Genomic DNA, 20,723 nt, shown 5'->3' on the forward strand with positions numbered 1-20,723 from the left:
TCGCAGATATTTTCCACAAGTAGCACCTCAGCTGCAAAGATGCATTGAAGCGGCCCACAGGTGAGTGTTCTTGCTGGTGCAGGATTTGGAGAGTGCGTGTGAGTGCGTGGTTGTGTGTTTAGGAAGTGAGTGGGGTGGGTGGGGATATCACACAGTCTTTGCAAAAACGACTGAAGCAGTAGCTGGAGTAACTCCGTCCCAGGTGAGTTTAGCTTTTGAGACATTACTAGAAAGGATGTTGGGAATTTCAAAATTAACCTAAAATACAAAACAAACCCGCTGCTATATGTTTCTAGAATTGTGCTGCAAATGTGTTCTAAATGGGAATTAACGGAGTAAGGATGTTTAGATAGTTCTGATAAAGTGTTTATGCTCCTCATGATGAGTGTAACACATACTCTCTGTACAAAAATGATTGAGGGCCATCTTTTAATGAACCAAAATATTGCACAAGATTGTACAATTGCAAACTTTAATGAGCAGCAACAGCTCTGTTAAAAATGTTGCCCTTCCAGGAATAATACTGCTTTGATCTTGTCACTGATAGAGAGGTACTGTAATGATTTAAAAATCTTGTTTATTGTATTCTCGAGCTGTAATAGAATAGAAAAAATGCTATTTTCTGAGAGAGAAGTAAAAGAACATCACAGCCATGGTCAGGTTTGAACTGAAAGAACATTGATAACAAAATCATCTCTTCTTGATCATTTATTTGAAATTATGAAATCAGGAGACATTTTTGTGGCAGCTGTCCTTAAGTCACCTTAAAGGGGGAAATCAACCTAAACATGTATTTTTCAATAATGTGTTCCCATCAGGCCCACTAGTTGAAACAAGGCATTCTGATTTTGCGTTTGTGCAATATGAGTTAAGCAACAAAATCCACCCGTTTTTAGCCATCTCAGGGGGCGGCCATTTTGTCACTTCTGTCGACCGCAAAATGACATCACAGTTGCTCAGGGCTCAGGTAACGACCAATCACAGCTCGTCTGTTTTCTAAAGCTGAGCCGTGATTGGTCGTTACCTGAGCCCTGGGTAGTTGTGATGTCATTTTCAGTCGACAGATGTGACAAAATGGCCGCCCCCAGTGATGGCTAAAAACGAGTGGATTAACTCTTATTCTACAAACACAATATTTATCAGAATGTCTTCTTTCAACTAGTAGTCTTGCATAGAACATATTCTTGAAAAAATAGGTTTGGATTGATTTTCCTCTTTAAGGATTCCTAAAGTCAATCACATTCACTGCACAATATGATGAGTAGTTTCTTGAAGGTTCTGTCTTTACAAAGATATTTATGTTGAGTGACTGAGGCATTAATCTAACAAAATTGTTTTGGTTGTTGGATCTTAGACTGTGCAGATGTACCCAGCGAAGAAGTATTTAGGTATTGGTACTCGAAAATGATCGAAGAATTTACAGAAAATGGAACATAGTGCATGTCTGCTCGGTTATGATGTTATTCATGTTCCTCTTCAATAGGATGATGCAGGCAGGTCCATCATTTTAAAGCTTTCATGATGCCTTCATTGTCAGGAATGAGATGGACTTTTTATTACGCACTGCTGCTCTTCTTGAGGACACAGGCAGGTGCGACGACTCTTGACAGGCTTATTTTTACTCAAAAGTATGCAGACGGTATGGAAACGGCTCCTCTAATGGATTTTCCGTTACCACACAGCTTCCAGTAAAGAAAGACAATGTTCTGTGGCTCGAGTGGGGGCGCTCCACCCAGTTGAAGCTTTGCTGGAGAAGTTTGAGGCTGGCCCGGGCTGTGCTGCCAGAGAGAGTGGGGACAAGGAGACACATGTCATTGCGGTGGGGAGAGTAAGCAGCGGTACTGATAACATGGTAAGACTTAGTACTCATCATTAGTGTCCTGGTTCTAGGTCACAATGGGACCCATGTCTCAAAATCATTATGGTACAGTCCAAGTGTTTTTCATCCTGATAGTACCAGGAAGTAACCTGCTAGCTAACAAGAAGCTGAAAATATGGCCTATTTTCAAAGTGTCTTTTCCGATAATGCCTTCCGTTTTAGAGCATTTTGAGAGAACTTTCAAGACCTATAGAATATTGTGTTATGAGACAATATGAGCACCAAACCAACCAAAGGAGAGCGGGGACCCGCTTCTTTCACCAGAAAAAAATGGTTTCAAATAGCTTCTGCTATGTAGTCATCAGTTGTAGGATATGGTTTGGCTTCTCTAAAAGAATGAGGAAAACATTGCGATCTCAACATCTCAAACAGCAAAAACAAGACAGAGAAAAGGCTTTTGATGGAAAAATAATAATTTGAGATGCACAAGAAATCTAACATAAGCAATGCTGACTCACAGCATGGCTTGAGTGTGGCTTTTTTTTTAACATGGCGTTCACCATTCACTCCATGAACTGCACCATCTTTTGTCATGATATCGACATACCGCGAAACATACTCTGATTATATTTACATACTCTGTTTGAGTGTTAGGGGCCTATAGCTGTACAACAATTTGGCCTTTCTCTCCTTCATAATTAACATGACAATCCTACTCCTTATCTTCACCTCAAAAGCTGTGCTGATCTCCACTCCAAAGTGATGCAACCCCGCCATCTGAAGGGATGTTTTACTCATTACAGTGGTTTATAAACCCAAATTTCACAGACAAGCTTCCATGCCTCCCTGTTGAAGAATGCAATTGACAAATATATATTGGTATAGTAAACGGTTGGATAACCAGTTAACAAATGTAAATGTCCACGGCATTGAATGAGTTGATTTTGATCTTAACTGGTACAGGTCTGTACTTTATCATATTTTATTCTAATACGATCTTGACAGCGTTGCTAAAGCTACAAAATTAACTGCGACCTTTCCTTACACAGGTCACAGTACTTTTGAAGCCCTTGTCGCTGAGTCTGAGCAAGTCGGCTTTCAGAAAGGTCTACTTACTACTCAGCTCCAAGCAACCAATCAGCTGGAGGCTGGAAGCTGAGAGACTGCCCCCTGACCTCCCTGTACTAGTGAAGGTCAGTGCAGCCCAAAAGAACCGAAAGCTGTTTCGGTTCCATACACATGCACTGTCTATGTTATTACGTCATACATTTTTTTGTGGAAGGAAGCGCTGACCAACAAATTCATTACATTCACTTAACTGTGTCTCTGGTTCCTTCTTTTAGGTGTCCTCAAACTCCAGTGTACAGTCCCAAACTCTAAGTTTGATCGTCCGGCCGCTACATTGGCTCCCTTTCCGCCCGCGTGCGCTATACCGCTGGGCTCTCAAACACCACGGCAACCTGTCCTCTCTGACACATGTTACCCATGGAAACCGAGTATACGTCCGACTTGGAGAGGGTGAGCCACTGCAGAACAAACTATGACTTTGAATTGAAACCGTGCAATGCCATGGATACAGTGCCTTGCCTTGCGATATGAATCGAAATCTGGGTGATTTTTTGGGGGGTTACTTTGCTAAATCAAAAGTAACAGACAGACATAGACAATTCATCAAAAAAAGAGGCTTTAAGCTGCTTAATCTTGCTCCCAGTTGAATTCAACTGTCAAATTGGGCATAAAACAAAGAGAATCACCATACACATGTATTTAAAACAACCGTACAACTGCCTAAAGAAGTGCTGTTAGCTTATGCAAACATTCAGTGGAAAACACCATTGATTTGCTAGTGATTAGCATCAATAATTATGCTTTTAAAACCTTCTCAGCAACAGATATTTGAACACAAATGGTGCAGCAATGCATATAGACAGACAATTTAAGAATACAACTAATATTACTACGTCTTACCAAGTGGCTTACAGTAGTTGTGAAACTATTCTTCTACATTTGTGTCTGCATGACTGAATTAACGGCCCCCTGGTGACCAAGATGGGCGCACGTGAAGGAGCAGTGGTGCTAGTGGTAAAGCAAAGCATTTTAACAAGCAAGACATATCAACAAAATCATGCCAAAAAAGCTGATTTAAACTTATTTGATCTGCTGTATTTGATATATAAATTGGTCATCGAGACGGAGGTTCAAGATCAAACAAAATTCGAGACGGTGCTCAAGAGCTATTTGTTATTTTTATTAGTAAATTTATATTTAGAATCGCTTTTGCTACAGCGACAGTTACATCGAAATATCCTTCAATTCTGTAATGACGCATAAGAAGTTTTAAAGTGGAAATCAACCCAAACATATCTTTGGGGGAGAGATTGAAAAATCGAATCTAATTTCCCCATTGCAGATCTGACTCAGCCTTCTGCGTGCCACCTTAAATCCATGTTCCTCTCCAACAACTACATGACCTCGGACCTGAAATCGCAGGAAGTACAAGGCTGCGGCAATTCAGCAGAAAATGGAAACAACCCAGAGGTTCATGTAATCAAACTCCATTCGGCAGGCTCGGGACTCTGTGGGTGAGTCTTATGCATCGGACGCAACGGTCATGTCCTTCTTACATTTCAAGATGTCTGCCTCAGCTCACTGCAGGTGGAGGTGATCGTTTCCCTTGTGCCCCCGTCACGCAATTCTTTGAGGCAAAAGGTGGTGCTGATTCTTAGCAGTTCGGTGCCAGTCAACTGGGCTATTGTTGCTCACGACGTCCAGGGTCATATCTTTATTCATGTAAGGGTGCACTTATTATTGGATTTGATTACAGCAGTAAATGCTTTCATTTCAAAGTAATTAGAGTTATGTCATATCATTTCAGAATACTGGTCAAAGTCAAATTGGCGTTTTCAACAAACCTATGAAATTGAATACTGTGCTGTTCCTAACCTATTATTTACTTCTTTTTTTTTTTTTACTCACTTTTCATAGACTCTTCTTACAAAGCAGTCATTCTGAGATGGTAAAAAGTATTAAGTGCAGTACTGCACATCACTTGTTTAGAAATTGCGGTGAATTGCATTCTACAGTTCTTTGCCTTGTAACTGTTACATGTGCTAATCTCATTTAATCGAATCGAATCGAATCTACTTTTTGAATGACATTCTATGAGTCACAATTAGTGCTTTTGCAACACCTCACTATTTTGTGCATGTGTGTGTCTTTTGCGCAGTCCTCTAACAGTGTTTCCCCTCCCTACCCTCCTGAGCCTGAACTGACTCTGACTACTACACTCATCCCCGACCTGTCCACCATACCGGACCTGCTTGTGTGGGCCAATGAGAACGGCTACAACAACGTGACCTCTTACACCGAGGCTGACCAGGCCAATCGCTTTGTGATTCAGCTGGTTGGGACCAAGGCAGGTCAGCACCCATATGTGTGTCCTATTTCCAGTTATCTAACGTTTATTTTTAATCCCCCATTTATGTTTTGTTTTTGTCAAATGGAGAAGAATAAAATAGAATATAGTCATGGTCCCCGAATCACTCTTTCGCATTGTGAGTTCATTGAATCCTGTCATTATTATCTTCATCCTCTTTTTATCTTGACAATCTCATCCTTCTGGAACACGGCTAGTTAAAAATCTTCATATTTTTTTGATCATTTTTTTTCAACAAACCTCTCTTGACATGCGCATCAACCTCAATCACAGTTCTTGCAATCAATATGGAAGGGAAAGAAGAAGATGCAAAAAAGGTCCAGTGAGGACAGCAAGGCTAAGCTAAGCGAAGCTAGTTAGAATTGTAAACATCCAATTTCAATGCAGCATGTCCTCATTGGGCTTGCCCGGGACTAGTGTAGCAAATGTGAAGTTGCTTTTTTGACCCTTATGAGTGAGAATCGGATATGACTTTTCACATCGTTATTGAAGAAATGAAGATTTTACTTTTTGCAGGGTTTTACTGCAAACAGCTATTCATCCATTTGTCTTGAACTGCTGTATGTTGCATTGCGTGCATGTGTAAGTCATATTCATTTCTACTTTATATGTGGTTGTAGCGATGAAGGCCATTGCCAAGAGGCCTACGTGGGCTGAGGAGCGCCGCCTGAGGGAGTGGCTCAATGGTGGAGGCAGAGCAGAAGGAGCCCGAGACAGTTTCACAGTGCAGTGTGAAGACGGACGCCTCAGCGTGGCAGTGGACCAACACACCCTACAGGTCTTTAACACAAGGCTTCTCAAACTAGGCTCGGCGAGCCGTAGACGAGGGTTCTGCAAAATACAGTCATTTGCAATTTTTTTTTTTAAGCGCATACCTACATATGGGGACCTGTGCGTCAATATATTCCTCCTTGACCTTGCTTGGGGCCAATTAAAAGATCTGAAAGGTTATATAAATCTATCATCCCCTCACTAGTCACTTCCTGAATCACTTGCTGTGGAACAATTGGATAAAGATTTAAATAAGTTAAGTAGTAGTAAACCCAAACCAGTTAAAATGAGAAAATGAAGTGTTTGTTTAGGTTGAAATGTTAAAAAATAAATAAAAAAGACATTTGGGGTACATAGTGGTAGTTATAGTATGTTTAATTGGTTTTAGGATTATGGGGGGGTCCCTGGATAAATATTTTTCCTATAGGGTGCCGCCTACTTAGTTATTCAGCATTTCCATCTTTTTTCATCCTGTTCTCCTTATATTAATTATATGCCCCAACCTTACCTGCCCCCACTAAAGATGTAAAATAAAGTGGTTTCATTTTATTTTAAGTCACTTGAATAAACGGCTTATCATTCATCAGAAACTTTGGGAATATCTAAGTATCTCATTAGTTCCCGCATCTGTGACCAGCAACCACCTTCTTTCTTCATTTGACAAAAGTAAAATTTTCTATTCGCAATGTCGTTTACTCATTGGCTTCTGTCCTACTACTGAGTACAGAAACCACCAAAATGTGACATCTATTTCTTCCAGAGTTTGTCCGTGCCTGTTTCTGTTGTAACGTTGCGGGACCCAACATGCCAGGCTCAGTCCAATGGGAGTCATTTCCTGTTGGTGTTCCCAGTCATTTCCTGTGGCACTGAGGGGCAGCTCCTGGGACATACTAAAGTGGTGCAGTACAACAACATGGTGAGGTCCACAAAGCTGACAGTTTGGCTCATGGATAAAGTTGTTTCAATTTGTTTTCTATTACACACCATGCTGAATATATAGTAATATATATATATAGTAAGGGGCAACTTAAATGATTTTGATGATTTATCCACATATTTTTATCAACACCATGTTGCTGGCCCCAACAGAATTTATCCACAAATATGTATGATGTAGCATTTCCACAACAGAATGACTAACCCATTTCAAAGAGTCATTTACCACAACAAAATACTTGTATCTGTAGCAAATGGAAGTTGCCCCAGTGAAATTTGTGACCGAGGCCATGTTGTCCACAAGGGTGGATGCTTTATAATGGGGGGGCAGTGGATGCTGTATAATGAGAAATAAAGACAGATAAAAAAAAGGACAAGAACAGACAACAACATGGGCAGGAGGTTGAATAGATACGGTGGATATAAAAAGTCTACACACCCCTGTTCAAATGCCAGGTTTTGTGATATGAAACATGAGAACGAGGCAAATAATTTCCTTAAAACCTTTTCCACCATTAATGTGACCTATAACCTGTATAACTCAATTAATTTTTTTCAAAACTTTTTGAGAAGGGGAGTAAAAATAAGATGAGTAATGTGGTTGCAAAAGTGTGCACCCTCAGCATGTGGCTGTGTTCAGAATTATCGGTAACCAATACCGTTCAAAATTATTTACTATTTCACCATTTACTAAAGAGCCCTGTGACAGGTTGCGTTAATGGTGGAAAAGTTTTGAAATGATTGAACTTGGTTTATTTTTATTTTTTCTACTAAAATAAAAGGTGTTTGGAATGGGGGTGGGGCTTATAGAGGTGTAGGTGTTGTTGGAGTCTGTATGTGACTGCAATATGTTGTGATGACATCTATTATTCATTCATGTATTTTATTGCTCTCCTCTAATCTCTTGCTTAGGTGCTGCTATGGAAAGACCAGCCACATACCCTGTTGCCACACAATGAGACTGATTGGATATCCAGGAGTTCACTTGGAATGCATGTAAGACCACTGCATGCTCATATGCCTTTCTATGTATGTTAGTTATTATGGGGCAATGAAGTGGCCACAAGACGGAAAATATATGCAGTATGTTGAGACCACAGTTATCACTAAAGAGCCCTGAGAAACTTCGATGTCAACAGAAGTGACAAAATGGCCGCCCCTTGAGATGGTTCAAAGCGGGTGCATTTTGCTGCTTCATTTATATTCCACAAACGCAATATTAATCAGAATGCTTTGTTTCAACTAGCGGGCCTGCATAGAACATATTCTGGAAAAAAATATGTTTGGTTTGACTTCTTTAATTACTTTAACATATTGGGAATGACTCTCCCGCTCTCTCTTCTTCTCCTAGTTCAGCTGTTTGGACGACGTGGCCAGCACGCCTCAACTAGGTCCTACTGATGATGTCAATACTTCTCAGGCACCGTGGGTTCCCTTGCCTGATCCTGGAGCATTCCACTATTCCACACCCAGACTCAAATCTGGGCCTTTACTTCTTCTGAAACTTTTCGTCACTGAGAGCTACAAGCAGCGACGCATTGGACCCTGCGTCATCGCTGCTGACCAGCGTGTTTATGTTGAGGTGCCTATTTCATTTCATATTTCCCCTTCCCTTTTGTAAATACTGAGGTTTTCACGGAATATAGTTTGTAATGTAGAAAACTCTTTCCCCCCCAAAGTCTGATGAATGTGTCTTCATCAATTATTTTTTCTATTGCAGATTTCTGCCAAGGGGTCCTTCATAGATGTTGCTGAGGTGAAATCATGTATTGTTTCTCCTCTGTCAGACCCCAAAAGTTCTCCGTTCTGGGCTGTCATACGCAACAGCTGTCCCGCAGACCCTTCACTGACCTTTCTGCATGCAAAGGTTGAGGAGGAGACAGAAGATGCTGATGAGCAGGAGGAGGAGCTGGAAGACAGACTTGAAGATAAAAAAGAATCCAAGGAGATCACTGACGAAGATGAAGGTGTCTCCTTTCACTCCAAGCCCAGAAGAAAGGGGAGAGAAGATTCCTCGCAGAAGGGCACAGTTATAAGGCCATTCCGATTTAGTTTCATCCTGCGACCAGTTTACAACGTATCCATGCAGTTTCTCCACTGCAGCCTTCGCCTGTGTGTCTCAGACAAGACAACAAGGCAACGCACAAAGAAAAGAGTCAAGAAAGAATGCCCGGATGGTCAACGCATCCCTCCTCTCGTGTCCAGGACAATTGGACAGCAGGTACAGAACCAGATATTGCATAAAATCTTACTTTGTATGAATCATTATAAAACATTAGGCAAGGCAATTTGATTTACAGTATTTCGCACATTTCAGACACAAGTCAACTCAAGCATTTGCAAACACAACAGTTAACAACATTCAAAAGCAAAGCAGAGAAAACAAAAGTAGCTTACAAAAATTACTAGATTGTATGTTGACAACTTTCAAACACATTAACAGTAAACTTTAAAAACATTGAAAAGTATAGAAATAAAAGAGGGTTTCTAAAATATACATAAAAGGGAAAAAAAAGATTTAAAATTGTTTAGAGGACCTGAATCAAAGGTATGAGAAAAAAAACACTTTACACTTTACAGCCTTTACACTTGGGGCTGACTTCACTTTTGTTAGCAGCTTGTTTTAACCCTTTTATTGTTTTGGGGTCAAATTGACAAAGTATAAGGGTTGAGCGAATCACTTTGATAGCTATCTCATATCACATATCTTTATGGTCTTCAACATATGCCAAGTAGTCTGTTTAAATGGCAAAATATAAAGGTTATGAGAGAGATATCAGAAAAAAAATAATCTCTGCCTGTAATTCAATGTTGTTGTTTGTGTAAAACTTGTAAATGATGAATAAGGATTCCTTCTTTGCTCCCAAACTGCAGTGTGAGATTAGAAACCTGTCCCGGCCCATGGTGGTCACCCAGCCTGTTAACTCACTGGCACATAAAGCACTGAAGCCCACCACAGGCCTACGAACCAAGAGACTGAGTGTCTCTCCACTGGCCATTCCTGCCCCACCACAACAAAGAAGTGAGTGAGTATTTGGTTATTTTTCTACACTACAATCATTTCTTTGAACCCTAACCTACAGTATCTGTAGGTTCTTCAATGCAGACAGGACCTATGATAGGAATCGCAGTCGCAGCCTTTGTAATGGCCGTCAGTTTGATGGGGGGGCTGTGGTATGTCTACAGTTACACAGGTAATAAAATCAACTTAAGCGAAATGTATGTTATGAAATGTGTACTTAGAGTACACCTGCAGGCAGGAGTTCTTTTTCATGTTGCTCACAAAACTCCCTCTCCAGTTTCAAACTATGATTTTTAGTGAAAGGGGCCTTTCCTACACTTTCCTCAAAAGTTGGAAGCAAAGAATAATCCAAAATTGCCAAAATGAATGTTTGTTTTTTTAACTGCGAACACTCCCTTTAAGTTTAAAGCGGAAGTCAAACCAAAAAATGTTCCTGACAATAATATGTTCTATGTACCTCCATTAGTCTAAACATGGCATTCTGATTAATATTGCGTTTGTGGAATATGTTAAGCAGCAAAATCCGCCTGTTTTTAGCCATCTCAGAGGGCGGCCATTTTGTCACTGGACTGAAAATGACATCACAGTTGCTCAGGGCTCAGGTAACAACCAATCATGGCTCACCTGTTTTCTGAAGTTGAGCCGCTGTGTTTAGACTAGTGGGGCTACATAGAAAATAATTTTGTTAAGATATTTTGGGGGTTGAATTACCCTGTAAATATGAAAAAAATCTCACTTTGCAAAGAGAAAAAAGAAGAGAAAAATATTTGTTCTACGCAACAATAATGAATTTACTGTTGAATTTACACATCTCAAATAGTGTTAATCTAAACTATTTTCTCCACAACTGAAAATACATTGTTTTACTGTATGTATGTATATATATATAAATACATGTATTCACCCTATATGTATTTGTGTATGTTTTGTAAGCTTCCCGCGAGATGCCATTTGAGGGCGAGAGTTACTTAACAGACCAGACACCTGGAGGTCACAGCACGGGTCCACCTTCTTTGTCAGACGAGTTGACCAGCTCACTTTAAAGGTGAGATAATTGGCTTTACTTATTTAGCTCCACACCAGCAGCAGCAGCAGTTGGTTGTGGTGTTTTCACATTACTACTACATAGATGCACCTGTGTAAATTCCATTTACTAAATGGGACAGAGTATCATACAGATTGTCAAAACTTTGGCATCAACTGTTACAGAAAATGGGTCACTATTGGTGAGCAGCTGCAAAGTGTTCAGACAAGAATCTCTTTCTCAGGATTTCCTCCAACGAACTGAAGAGGTGGTGGGCTGAGAGGAATTCAAACAAACTACTCTTGTACAAGTATGTGCAATACTCTGAACAGTCATTGCTGCAAGGCAGAACCATGACCGATCACGTGATTACAATCCCTCCTGTTCATTGCGGCATTGTGTAAATCCAGACAAGGTTTTTACAGCCGCTGGCTATTTAAAATTGGAGGTGTAAACACGCAGGATTACGTATTTGCATCCTCGGAAAATGAACTGAAGGCAAAATCTGAAATGGCGCTACACCATTTTGGTTCGCATTGGATTTGGTTCAAATCCGCCTTTTTTTTTTTTTTCATTAATATTGAATGACTTTTTAGCCTTAACGAAGCAGTTAGCCACCAAGTATGACCTCTCAAGACACTTACATTTGTTGACAAATCAGTTTTGAAGTCTGCATTGACTGCACATATTGTTGTGAAAAGCGGGCTTCCTTCCTGCGTGGGAATCACTTGTCGCCGTAAATCCATATTTCGAGTAGGTCTTCTGGTATCGTCTGTGAAATGTACCCTTCTTTTTCTTCTTGGGCATAGGCTCTTGTGTTGAATTCTCACTGGGCCTCTCACTGCCCATTGAAAAGAAACTTTCCAAATATGTCTGTTTATTTTGCTCATTTGCTAGTTTGTGCATTTAATATTAGCGTTACGCGACGGAGACAACTTCACGTGCGTTAAAGGTCAGTCATAGATTGATATAACGGAGAGAGTCCAGTCACTTTTCAAAATAAAATATGTTCCAACCTCGGATAATAAATAAACCAGAAGTACTGTTTGCTTTTTTTTCTTTCATCTGTGCGGCCCGGTACCGGTCGGCGGCCCAATGGTTGGGGACCCCTGGCCTACACCACCATTTCCAATATCTGTGTTATAGCACGGAATATCAGTGAATATCAGCTATAGTTAGGAAAAGATCTCTGGTTGTCTGACTGTCTCTTGCTAATGTGGCACATAACTAGCATACGGTGCATTAAAAAGAGCATCCTGTTTCACCAAAATGTGTGAATGTTTTCACTGGTCTTGCACTCAACATCAACATAAGATGCTGCATTTAAAAAAATGCTGTGCAACCTCTGCCTGAACGGATAATAACAAAAAATAGACATTGAAGCAATGATGTGTGGTATACGTGCATCATTATTGCCACTTTGAAAATAAAGCAATATATTGTTAGATTGTAGTTTGTTCACTTTGTTGATGAGTTTGCAGTTTGCAACAATGGGTTAAGTTATTCTTATCATGTCAACCAACGTACAGTACATAAAGCTTTAAAGCAGCACTGGGAAAGAATTCGACCTTAATACAATTTTTTGACAACTCTTTTGATGAAACATTGACTTACAAGTAGTTGAATGGGACTTTTGTCATGCCCTGGGGGGGTTCTGTATCGTTTTTACTGGCACTAAGCAACTTTGAGGAGGATGGGAGCAACCCTGGCAGGTTGGCACACAAAAAAAAAAATACAAATGACCTGAATTACTTTACGGCATACTCCATACTCAATTCCTCCTTTCGCTATAAGGGCGGAAGTCGATTCGAACGTCTACGCGCTATTACTGGTGTCATGCCAGAAGCCCCAAAACAAACAAAAAAACCAAAAGCTTTGAACAAAATTAGATTCATTACCTCGTCGCGATTCATCTTTCAGACAGCCACTGGAAATCGAAATGTAATTCAGTCCAACAGGCCAGCGAGAGCTCAGGATTTCACGACACTACGCGCTGGCGCGCATGGGAAATGTGGCTGACGTTTGTCAAAACACTACCGCTTTCGTCCACATGGCGCCGCCATAATCAACAAAAACTGACATGACACAGTGTTTCTTTAATGAAAAAAAAAACCTAAAATGAAAAGAACAAATGCATCATTGTTTCTATATAAAACTGATGACATAATCAGTCATCTTTTGATTAATTAGCATGCACATATTGTCACGTGTCACACTTTTGATGTCGTCAGTTCTGAGTGTATATGCTTCCATAGCCGCACGGATTCTCTTGGTGGCGCTGTAGGTCGACGCTGCGCAGGAAGCTGTGCTGACAGCGGGAGCAGCTGAACGGTCGGTGGCTGTCGTGTTTCCGACTGTGAGTGATGAGGTTGGAGCTTTGACTGAATCCTCGACCGCACACCTTGCACACGTGTGGTTTCTCACCTGAGTGCAGATAAAGGGCACGGCACACTCAATTCGATATCAGACACTAGTACGCTATAATCTCCAATTACTGCACTGTACCTGTATGTATGAATGTGTGTTTCTTCATGTCTGACTTCTGGTGGAACCTTTTGCCGCAGTACTGGCACGGGTAAGGCCTCGTGTCTGAGTGGATGAGCAGATGTGTGGACAGTGTAGATGAGCGCTTGAACATTTTTCCACACACCTTGCAGCCAAAGCTTCGTGCCTGTTTTGGGAAGAGAATATGTAAAACATGACTGTGTGTTAAACGTGGTCTCCGTATATTACCTTTTCTCTGCCATAGCTCCCAATTGCTGTGAAAGTCATTGAGGACATTTCAGTGGCCGGGGACCTCATCAAAGGGACAGGAAAGGTGCTGCTGATGTCAGCCTGCAGATCGACCTGCGAAAGAGACTGAGGGGTAAAAGACAGGTTATCATGGATCAGGGTATCCTCAACTTTTTTGATGCTGATTAATGCGAAGGCCGACCAGTTTGACACACTCTTATGAAATGACAAATTTGCTCAAATTGCAAATAAACAATGGAAAATCACATATGTGAACAATGATTCCTCACATTAATTATCAACAATAATTTGACGAGGTCGGAAATATAAATATTGAAATATAAATATAAATAATAAATATAAATATTGACAACAGTTTATTTCTATAAATCCCTGTAAAGTGCTCACATTTTCAAATGATGTACAACATTCTGAGGAAATCACAATGTCCCATAACTGGTGAGGGGGCTATTCGTGTGGTCCTTGGGAGGTATGTGGCATGGGCACCATGTTGGTGACCCCTGCCTGTTGTGTATTTATCAGTACAGATGTAGCCTATTGCCACTGTGAGGCATTTAATCTAATGAGATTCAGCCCAAAAACTGAATGAAAAGACAATGCTCAGTTTGGATTGACATTTTCAAAGTGTTCATCATTTCAGAACTGAGGGCTAAGTATGGTGCCATGCAGTTAATAACAAGTAACAGATGTACTGTTTCTTTAATTCAAATAGCTTCTTTACCACTTTAGGTTTGAATTTAACATTTAGCTCTCAGTGGCACTGGTGGAACTAAAGAAGGGGCCGGAGGGGCACTGGCCACTCCTGAAATATGCTTGGACCCCCAGGTGGCAGACCAGATAACTGACTTTTAGGTATTTTCAGTTTTTTTTTTTCTGGGATTTTTTTCCCCACATTTCCCCCCATCCTCTGTAGACAACATAATGGTTTTTTTTTTATCAACGTTTTCTGAAGAATATTTGGGGTTTGTAAAAAAAAAATAGTTTTTAATGTTTTTGTTGTGCAAACCCCCTGAGATATCCATCCAGATATCGCTCCACCAGTGGTCAGTGGTTATTGTAACAATTGCGTCTGGTTTCTTTTCCTGATTTAAACGCATTAAATGAAATCATACTTGGAAGCCGAAGTACCTTTTCGCAGAGCGGGCACTGCCTGAATGGAGATCTGAGGTCTGCATGTGATGTGCGGTGGAGTAACATGAAGACCAGCCTCTCGAGTTGTCGCTCTCTGTCAGATGCCTGGTGTCTTTCTGCTGAGCAAGCGGAATCCAGCCCTGCATTAGTATTCTTCTCAGTGGACTTTGCTGGAAGAAGAAACAGGTTTCTTTCTTTCTGATTGCGATTAATATTTGGGGTTGCTAAAGCTAGATTTACTGTGATCAAACGAATCCTTCAGGTTACCAAATGCAGAGGAATCCCTCGCAAGACAGCATTGACTGTGCAAAGATGTTCCCTCCCATGGGGAATGGACCTCGGGCAGAAGCTCCTTCGGGAAAACGGGCTGCGCATTATCTCGAGTGTCCTTTCCAACTTGGCCCACGGGCTGACCTTGATCAACGTGTGATTGATCCTGCTGTCTAAAGAAGTCCTTGGGTGGACCAGGGGGGTGAGTCTTTTTACTCCTCACAAGAAAGGAGCGCGGCATGACAGAGCCTGTAGAAGTCAGACAAGACTTCATCGTTAAACACCTGCTAGCGCGTGTTCGTTTGAGATGCCAAAGCTTGAGGTTTCCAACCAAACCCACCACCTGCCAAACATTCTCGACTACTTCAATAACTACTTTACTCTTAACTAAAGACACCCTATTTAGACATCTAGCAAATGAGCAAAACTTGAACAAATGTATTTATTATACATACTGATATTAAACAAAAACGTTAGCTGTCCCAAGAGATTTGTGTCGATATATTTGTTATTGTATTGTTGTCGTTTGCAGTGCTGTGCTACTGCACTGAATCTTTCTGTGTTTTTAAAACAGAATGCTTTTTCCCGGAAGATATCTTTAAAAAGCCAACATTTTTCCAATCTGTCAGTATGACTAATAGTTCTGCTCCTCCGCAAACTACAACTACAATAATATGTTAAATGAATTAAATGATTCTGACCAACATTTTATCGATCTGAAAGCAAACTTACCGATGTATCTTTTGCTTTGGATGTCGGAATACATATTGTGACACCATAAGCATTTCTGACATGATATAGTTTGTAATCATATAACTCCATAAAGCTTTGATATGAACACATTTACTCAATCAGGTATACGACACACATCGCGATAACATGATGTTGACTAGCTATGGTACCTCAATCGGCAATTTGCGAATATTCAAAATCAAATTGAAATGTGAGGTTATTGTACAAACAAAGTCCCCTGTGTTGAAGTGCTGTCCTTACCTCTGAAGCGCACGGATGAATACCAAGTGCAATTCGAGCATTGTCAGTTACGTCCTCTTTTCTCCTCCCAGCACACATCTGCTGATGACACACTAAGTTTGAACGACTTTTGAAAAGTTACAGAAGATTGTGAGAGACATCAATGTTACGACACAATAACCAAAAATGGATGTGCGCTTCAAAGCATTTTGCCCTTTCACTTTTTCCACTGTTGCCACATTTTGATTTTCAAGTACGGAATGTGGAATGTCAATTTGATCAGTTGCGAGTTAATATGTCGTTCTAAAGTTGATGGGGTTGAGTCACCTACGGTGTGGGTTGAACATCCCAATGATCAAATTGAATAATATGATCATAAACTTACACACAGGTGAAGAGGGTTTTTCCCTTCACTTTGACTGAGTCAGAGCCTGACATTATGTCACATCAGCCCGAAGAAATTATTAGCATAACATGGCAGCACAATGTTCATTAAAAAAAAAACGGTTCTAATCATGACAACAAAAATGTAAATGACTACTGTATCAGTCTAGCAAACTGTACTATTATTTAGAGCTTTAAACAGTCAATGCAGATAGGAGGAAATGCACCAACAATCTGCATCTAAGACAGAAATCTCAAAAATTATCCGAAATCCTTCACATTCGTATTAAATTGAGAGCAGATTGAAAAACACATGACAAAATCTTCTTATTTAAATTTGCAACAGATTGAAAAACACATGACAAAATCTTCTTATTTAAATTTGCAACATAGAAGCACAAACTGTGGATCAACAATACAGACTTTATCTAAGCTTGTAAATAAAAATTAAACTGAATACACACTCAATAAAAGTGCGGTAAAAGCAGAAAATTGTCTTGTTTAATACAAGAAACATAAACTTAGCCTACATACCCTCTAGGACATTTTTTTCACTGGGTTGGCAAAGTAATATCACATCAAATATAGTACTCAGCTACTAGACTACCATTTAAAGTTTCAAAATAAAATTGCAATTGTTTGAAAAAAATAACTAGGAATTCATTTAATCTTGAAAAACGAAAGTTCCCTGCCCTCAGATTGAAATCAAATCATGAAGGACCGTGAACTAAAAGAAACCAAAACAGCCTTCCTAAGCATTCAATTTTTTTTAATTTTTTTTTTTTCCCCAACACATCGTCTGCCAGCAGCCTAAGAGAGTGCTCGCCCGCCTTGATGTGCATGGGGAGAGGCACGTCGCAGCCCTGTGGTCGGTGTGGTGGGGGGCTCGCGAGTCTCTCCGAGGGGCTGTTTGGGGGAACAGACGAGAAAAGTGCAGGGAAGTGAGGCGGGCTGGTGGGTTTGGTGGGTTCATGTCTCACTGGGGGGGGGGGGTTCAAGTCTTGTGTTCTCCTCATGGTTGTGGCAAGCCGTCTTTCTAAGAACCAGAAACATGGAGAGGATGGAGAAGAGAAAGAAACGTGCCTAGAATTACAGTATATTGCTTTGTTTCAGATGTTGACTTAGTAGTATTTAGTTAGTACATCGTTTTGTTGAAGGACTATAAAATGAGCTAGATTTTCACAAACTTATTTTTTTGTTATAACAATGGTGCCTTGAGATACAAGTGTAATTCATTCTGCAACCACTCTCATTTTAGATTATTTTAAGGCTCTAAACCGAGCATAGATGTGAATATGAGTGTGAATTGCGGTTTGTCTACATGTGCCCTATGATTGGCTCAAATGAGGACAATGAGTATAACGTAGAGGTGGGACTAGTTAATAGGGGAAAAAGCGGAGTTGCTCCTTGAGCACTGCTGAGATATCCATGAGCAAGGCACCAAACTTCAGATCATAACATCTCCCACAATTGGGCATCTAAGATGGTGTTTACATGTGATTGTAATAAAGCAAGTCATTCTGATTTTCCTGACAGATTAACTGTAAAAGGCGGTTCTTTTAAAGTTAATAGGAGGAAGCAGCTACACGTTTTTAAATCAACAATGGCAGCCCCGGAAGAGGAAAAAAAAAAAAGTTATTCTAGCATTAATGTAATTATTTGAAGAAGGGTCAGTGAAAGCCTTTATTAATGGAAATTCCATATCCAACAAACTACACTGTTCATCACTTTTAAACTAAATCTAAATCTAATGTAGCATTATGATTTCATTTCAAATGTGAATTTCTGGCTTCCTGTTCCTTCTGTTTTTCTGACCAGGGGTCACACTTTCCACACTATTCACACAGCTAGGCGTGGATGTTTTAGTCAAATCGGGGCATCCGATTAATTACAATATTAAAGTTTGACAGAATTTTTTTGACACGTCCTACCTACAAGGTACCTAACCTCTAGGAAGAAAAATAGCAAGGCAATGTGCCAAAATAGCAAGATAAAAACTACGAAACATGGAATTATGGTCACAAATGAAAATCCACAATAGAATGAACCGATAACCGAGCCGCGAAGTAGCGAGGGAACAACATATGAGAGTAAAGTGAAACAAATACAGTAAATAATACAGATTCATTAAATACATAAAAAGATACATATGAGATGGCATTTTGATTTTTTTCGAAATAATCTCTTGAGACGGTGAGTTTGGGGTTTTGTTAGCTGAAAGCTCTAATGTTCAAAATGACAATAAATAAATACCGATAAGTAAAATCATGAAAATGCTGGTGGTGGCTCTCTGTGGTTTGAGTTGTGGGACTGGTGTCAAAAAGTGTGATGCCACTTTCCCACAGCCAACAGCTTCTTTATCTCTCTAACACCAACACTCAACAGTTCTCGCACCTTCTCAGCTTCTTTTACTTTGCCTTGTGATCACAATTTATTTAAAGGTATTATGGCAGAAAGGAGAGTTCTTGATATTTTTGACTATGTTTCAGTATGTCATACTTCATGAAGTTGAAAGATATTCCGCTGTGATGGTAAAACAGGATGTATAAACAACATATGGTATATTTAGAGCCATGGGAACTACAGGCTGTACCAGCTCTCGATATCACACTGTCACACACTCTGCCTGTGCCTCCCACTGAACAGGAAACAAAAACAATACATTTTTCTGATACATTTTCTCTCACTGTTGCAGAAACAAATGACATCATCTCACAGGTTTTAACACCCCAAAAATCCCACATAGGGAGAAATATGCAGATTATAGCCATTGTGCTGGTTTCCATAGAATGATTTAAAATAAGACGAGCGTTGGTAGTGGTGCATATTAGAATCAATATATATTACTTTGCTGTCCATATATATTGTACTTGCTGTATAAATGTACTCACATTCAGTCTCATTTTTGGTGGCGATCATACAGTGCTGAGAAAAAGTATTTGCCCTCTCACATTTTTATTCCTTTGCATAATTTCATCAAACATATGTAAATGTCAGAGAACGATAACCCAAAAAGGAAATTATTATTTATCAAGGGGGAAAAAAAATGACTCAAAGCTACCAGGCCCTGTGTGAAAAAGTATCTTGCCCCTTAAACTCACACCTGGCCATCTCTTATGGCAAACAGAAACAGTTAATACAGCTATTCTAGCTAATAAAGATGATCTTATTTTATCTGACAAAATTAGATGATTTATGTGTACGTAAACTATATGGCGAGCTAAGAGAGAGCTGAGCCGGAAGCAATGGTTGAGCTATGTTCTTACCCTCACCTTCGGTCACCAGCTATGGGTAGTGACTGAAGAATGAAAGAAGGAAGGAATGAAGATGCAGGCCTTTTTTTTTTTTTTATAGAGAGTGTTTGTTGGATGTCTGCTTGTTGAATGGTTTCCCACACTGCAGACCAGTCATGGTATCCTAATGAAATAGCCTTCTCAGTTCAAAACTGACGTTGGACATCATTCTGTTTTCAGTTGCTTCAGATAATTCTGTTCATTTCCCAAATGATCATGAGAGAATAGAGAAGAGTGGGATGACTTCTTCTTCTTCTTCTTACGCTACAATTTGAATGAAGAACACAAAGATACTGAGACATTACACAAAGGCATCCTAAAACACTGTATCTGACACGTGTCTGATTGGGTAACCATTTTCTCCACATCTGCAAAGGACTGTTATGTTTTCTTACTTAGCTGCATATTCTTTGTTGAACAATTTTTGTTTATAAGTAAAACATCCATCTATCCATTATCCAATCGGCTTATCCTCACAAGGGTCACGGGCGTGCTGGAGCCTATCCCAGCTGACTTCGGGCAGTAGGTGGGGGACACCCTGAACTGGTTGCCAGCCAATCACAAGGCACACAGAGACAAACAACCAATCACACTCGCAATTACACTTACATGGCAATTGCCTACCATGCATGTTTTGGGAATTTGCAAGGAATCCGGAATACCCGGAGAAAACCCACGCAGGCACGTGGAGAACATGCAAACTCCACACAGGAAGGCCTAGACCGGAATCGCACCCACCACCGTACAAACCAGTCGACCACTGTGCTGCCCTAAGTAAAACATGTAACTGATAAATGTTGCTTTGTAACACACCGTTACGGTCACCTAATATCATGTATGTACTCAGTTGTGGGAAGTAACACCTCAGAAAAAATTTCAGCCATCTGTACTTGAGTATGTATTTTTCTGAT

General features: G+C 40.2%; 2 protein-coding genes across 5 annotated transcripts; one reads left to right on the forward strand and one right to left on the reverse strand.

The window, feature by feature from the left end:
* Positions 1–144: 144 nt before the first annotated feature.
* engl (endoglin, like) lies at positions 145–12,050 on the forward strand. The gene is made up of 18 exons (XM_086056751.1): positions 145–202; positions 1,355–1,388; positions 1,484–1,591; positions 1,683–1,852; positions 2,869–3,012; positions 3,163–3,337; positions 4,230–4,401; positions 4,465–4,609; positions 5,046–5,238; positions 5,876–6,033; positions 6,787–6,942; positions 7,875–7,958; positions 8,314–8,544; positions 8,683–9,183; positions 9,837–9,984; positions 10,055–10,156; positions 10,918–11,029; positions 11,194–12,050. The coding sequence occupies exons 3-17, from the start codon at positions 1,519–1,521 to the stop codon at positions 11,025–11,027; spliced, it is 2,562 nt and encodes an 853-aa protein (XP_085912877.1). The 5' UTR covers positions 145–202; positions 1,355–1,388; positions 1,484–1,518; the 3' UTR covers positions 11,028–11,029; positions 11,194–12,050.
* Positions 12,051–12,473: 423 nt separating this feature from the next.
* Positions 12,474–16,250, reverse strand: LOC147134871 (uncharacterized). Of its 4 annotated transcripts, none has more exons than XM_086056757.1 (6): positions 16,157–16,250; positions 15,161–15,412; positions 14,891–15,012; positions 13,742–13,867; positions 13,514–13,679; positions 12,474–13,432 (listed from the first exon to the last, which is right to left on the reverse strand). In XM_086056757.1, the coding sequence occupies exons 2-6, from the start codon at positions 15,402–15,404 to the stop codon at positions 13,236–13,238; spliced, it is 855 nt and encodes a 284-aa protein (XP_085912883.1). In that variant the 5' UTR covers positions 15,405–15,412; positions 16,157–16,250; the 3' UTR covers positions 12,474–13,235. The 4 variants fall into 4 exon arrangements, with proteins under 4 accessions (XP_085912883.1, XP_085912882.1, XP_085912881.1 ...); XM_086056756.1 differs by having other exon boundaries at positions 14,891–15,063; XM_086056755.1 differs by having other exon boundaries at positions 13,742–13,855; positions 14,891–15,063; positions 15,134–15,412.
* Between the last annotated feature and the right edge of the window lie 4,473 nt (positions 16,251–20,723).

Source organism: Filicampus tigris, chromosome 16, assembly GCF_054856515.1.
Source record: "Filicampus tigris isolate MCC_2025a chromosome 16, RoL_Ftig_1.0, whole genome shotgun sequence".
Lineage (NCBI taxonomy): Eukaryota > Metazoa > Chordata > Actinopteri > Syngnathiformes > Syngnathidae > Filicampus > Filicampus tigris.

Coding starts and splice junctions, on each gene's coding strand:
- LOC147134871 (XM_086056754.1), bottom strand. CDS start 15,404: ATGCCGCGCTCCTTTCTTGTGAGGAGTAAAAAGACTCACCCCCCTGGT. Junction 15,064..15,133: donor GAAGGATTCGTTTGATCACA/GTAAATCTAGCT, acceptor TTCTTCTTCCAG/CAAAGTCCACTGAGAAGAAT. Junction 13,680..13,741: donor GGAGCTATGGCAGAGAAAAG/GTAATATACGGA, acceptor TTCCCAAAACAG/GCACGAAGCTTTGGCTGCAA.
- engl (XM_086056751.1), top strand. CDS start 1,519: ATGATGCCTTCATTGTCAGGAATGAGATGGACTTTTTATTACGCACTG. Junction 8,545..8,682: donor ACCAGCGTGTTTATGTTGAG/GTGCCTATTTCA, acceptor TTTCTATTGCAG/ATTTCTGCCAAGGGGTCCTT. Junction 9,985..10,054: donor TGCCCCACCACAACAAAGAA/GTGAGTGAGTAT, acceptor CAGTATCTGTAG/GTTCTTCAATGCAGACAGGA.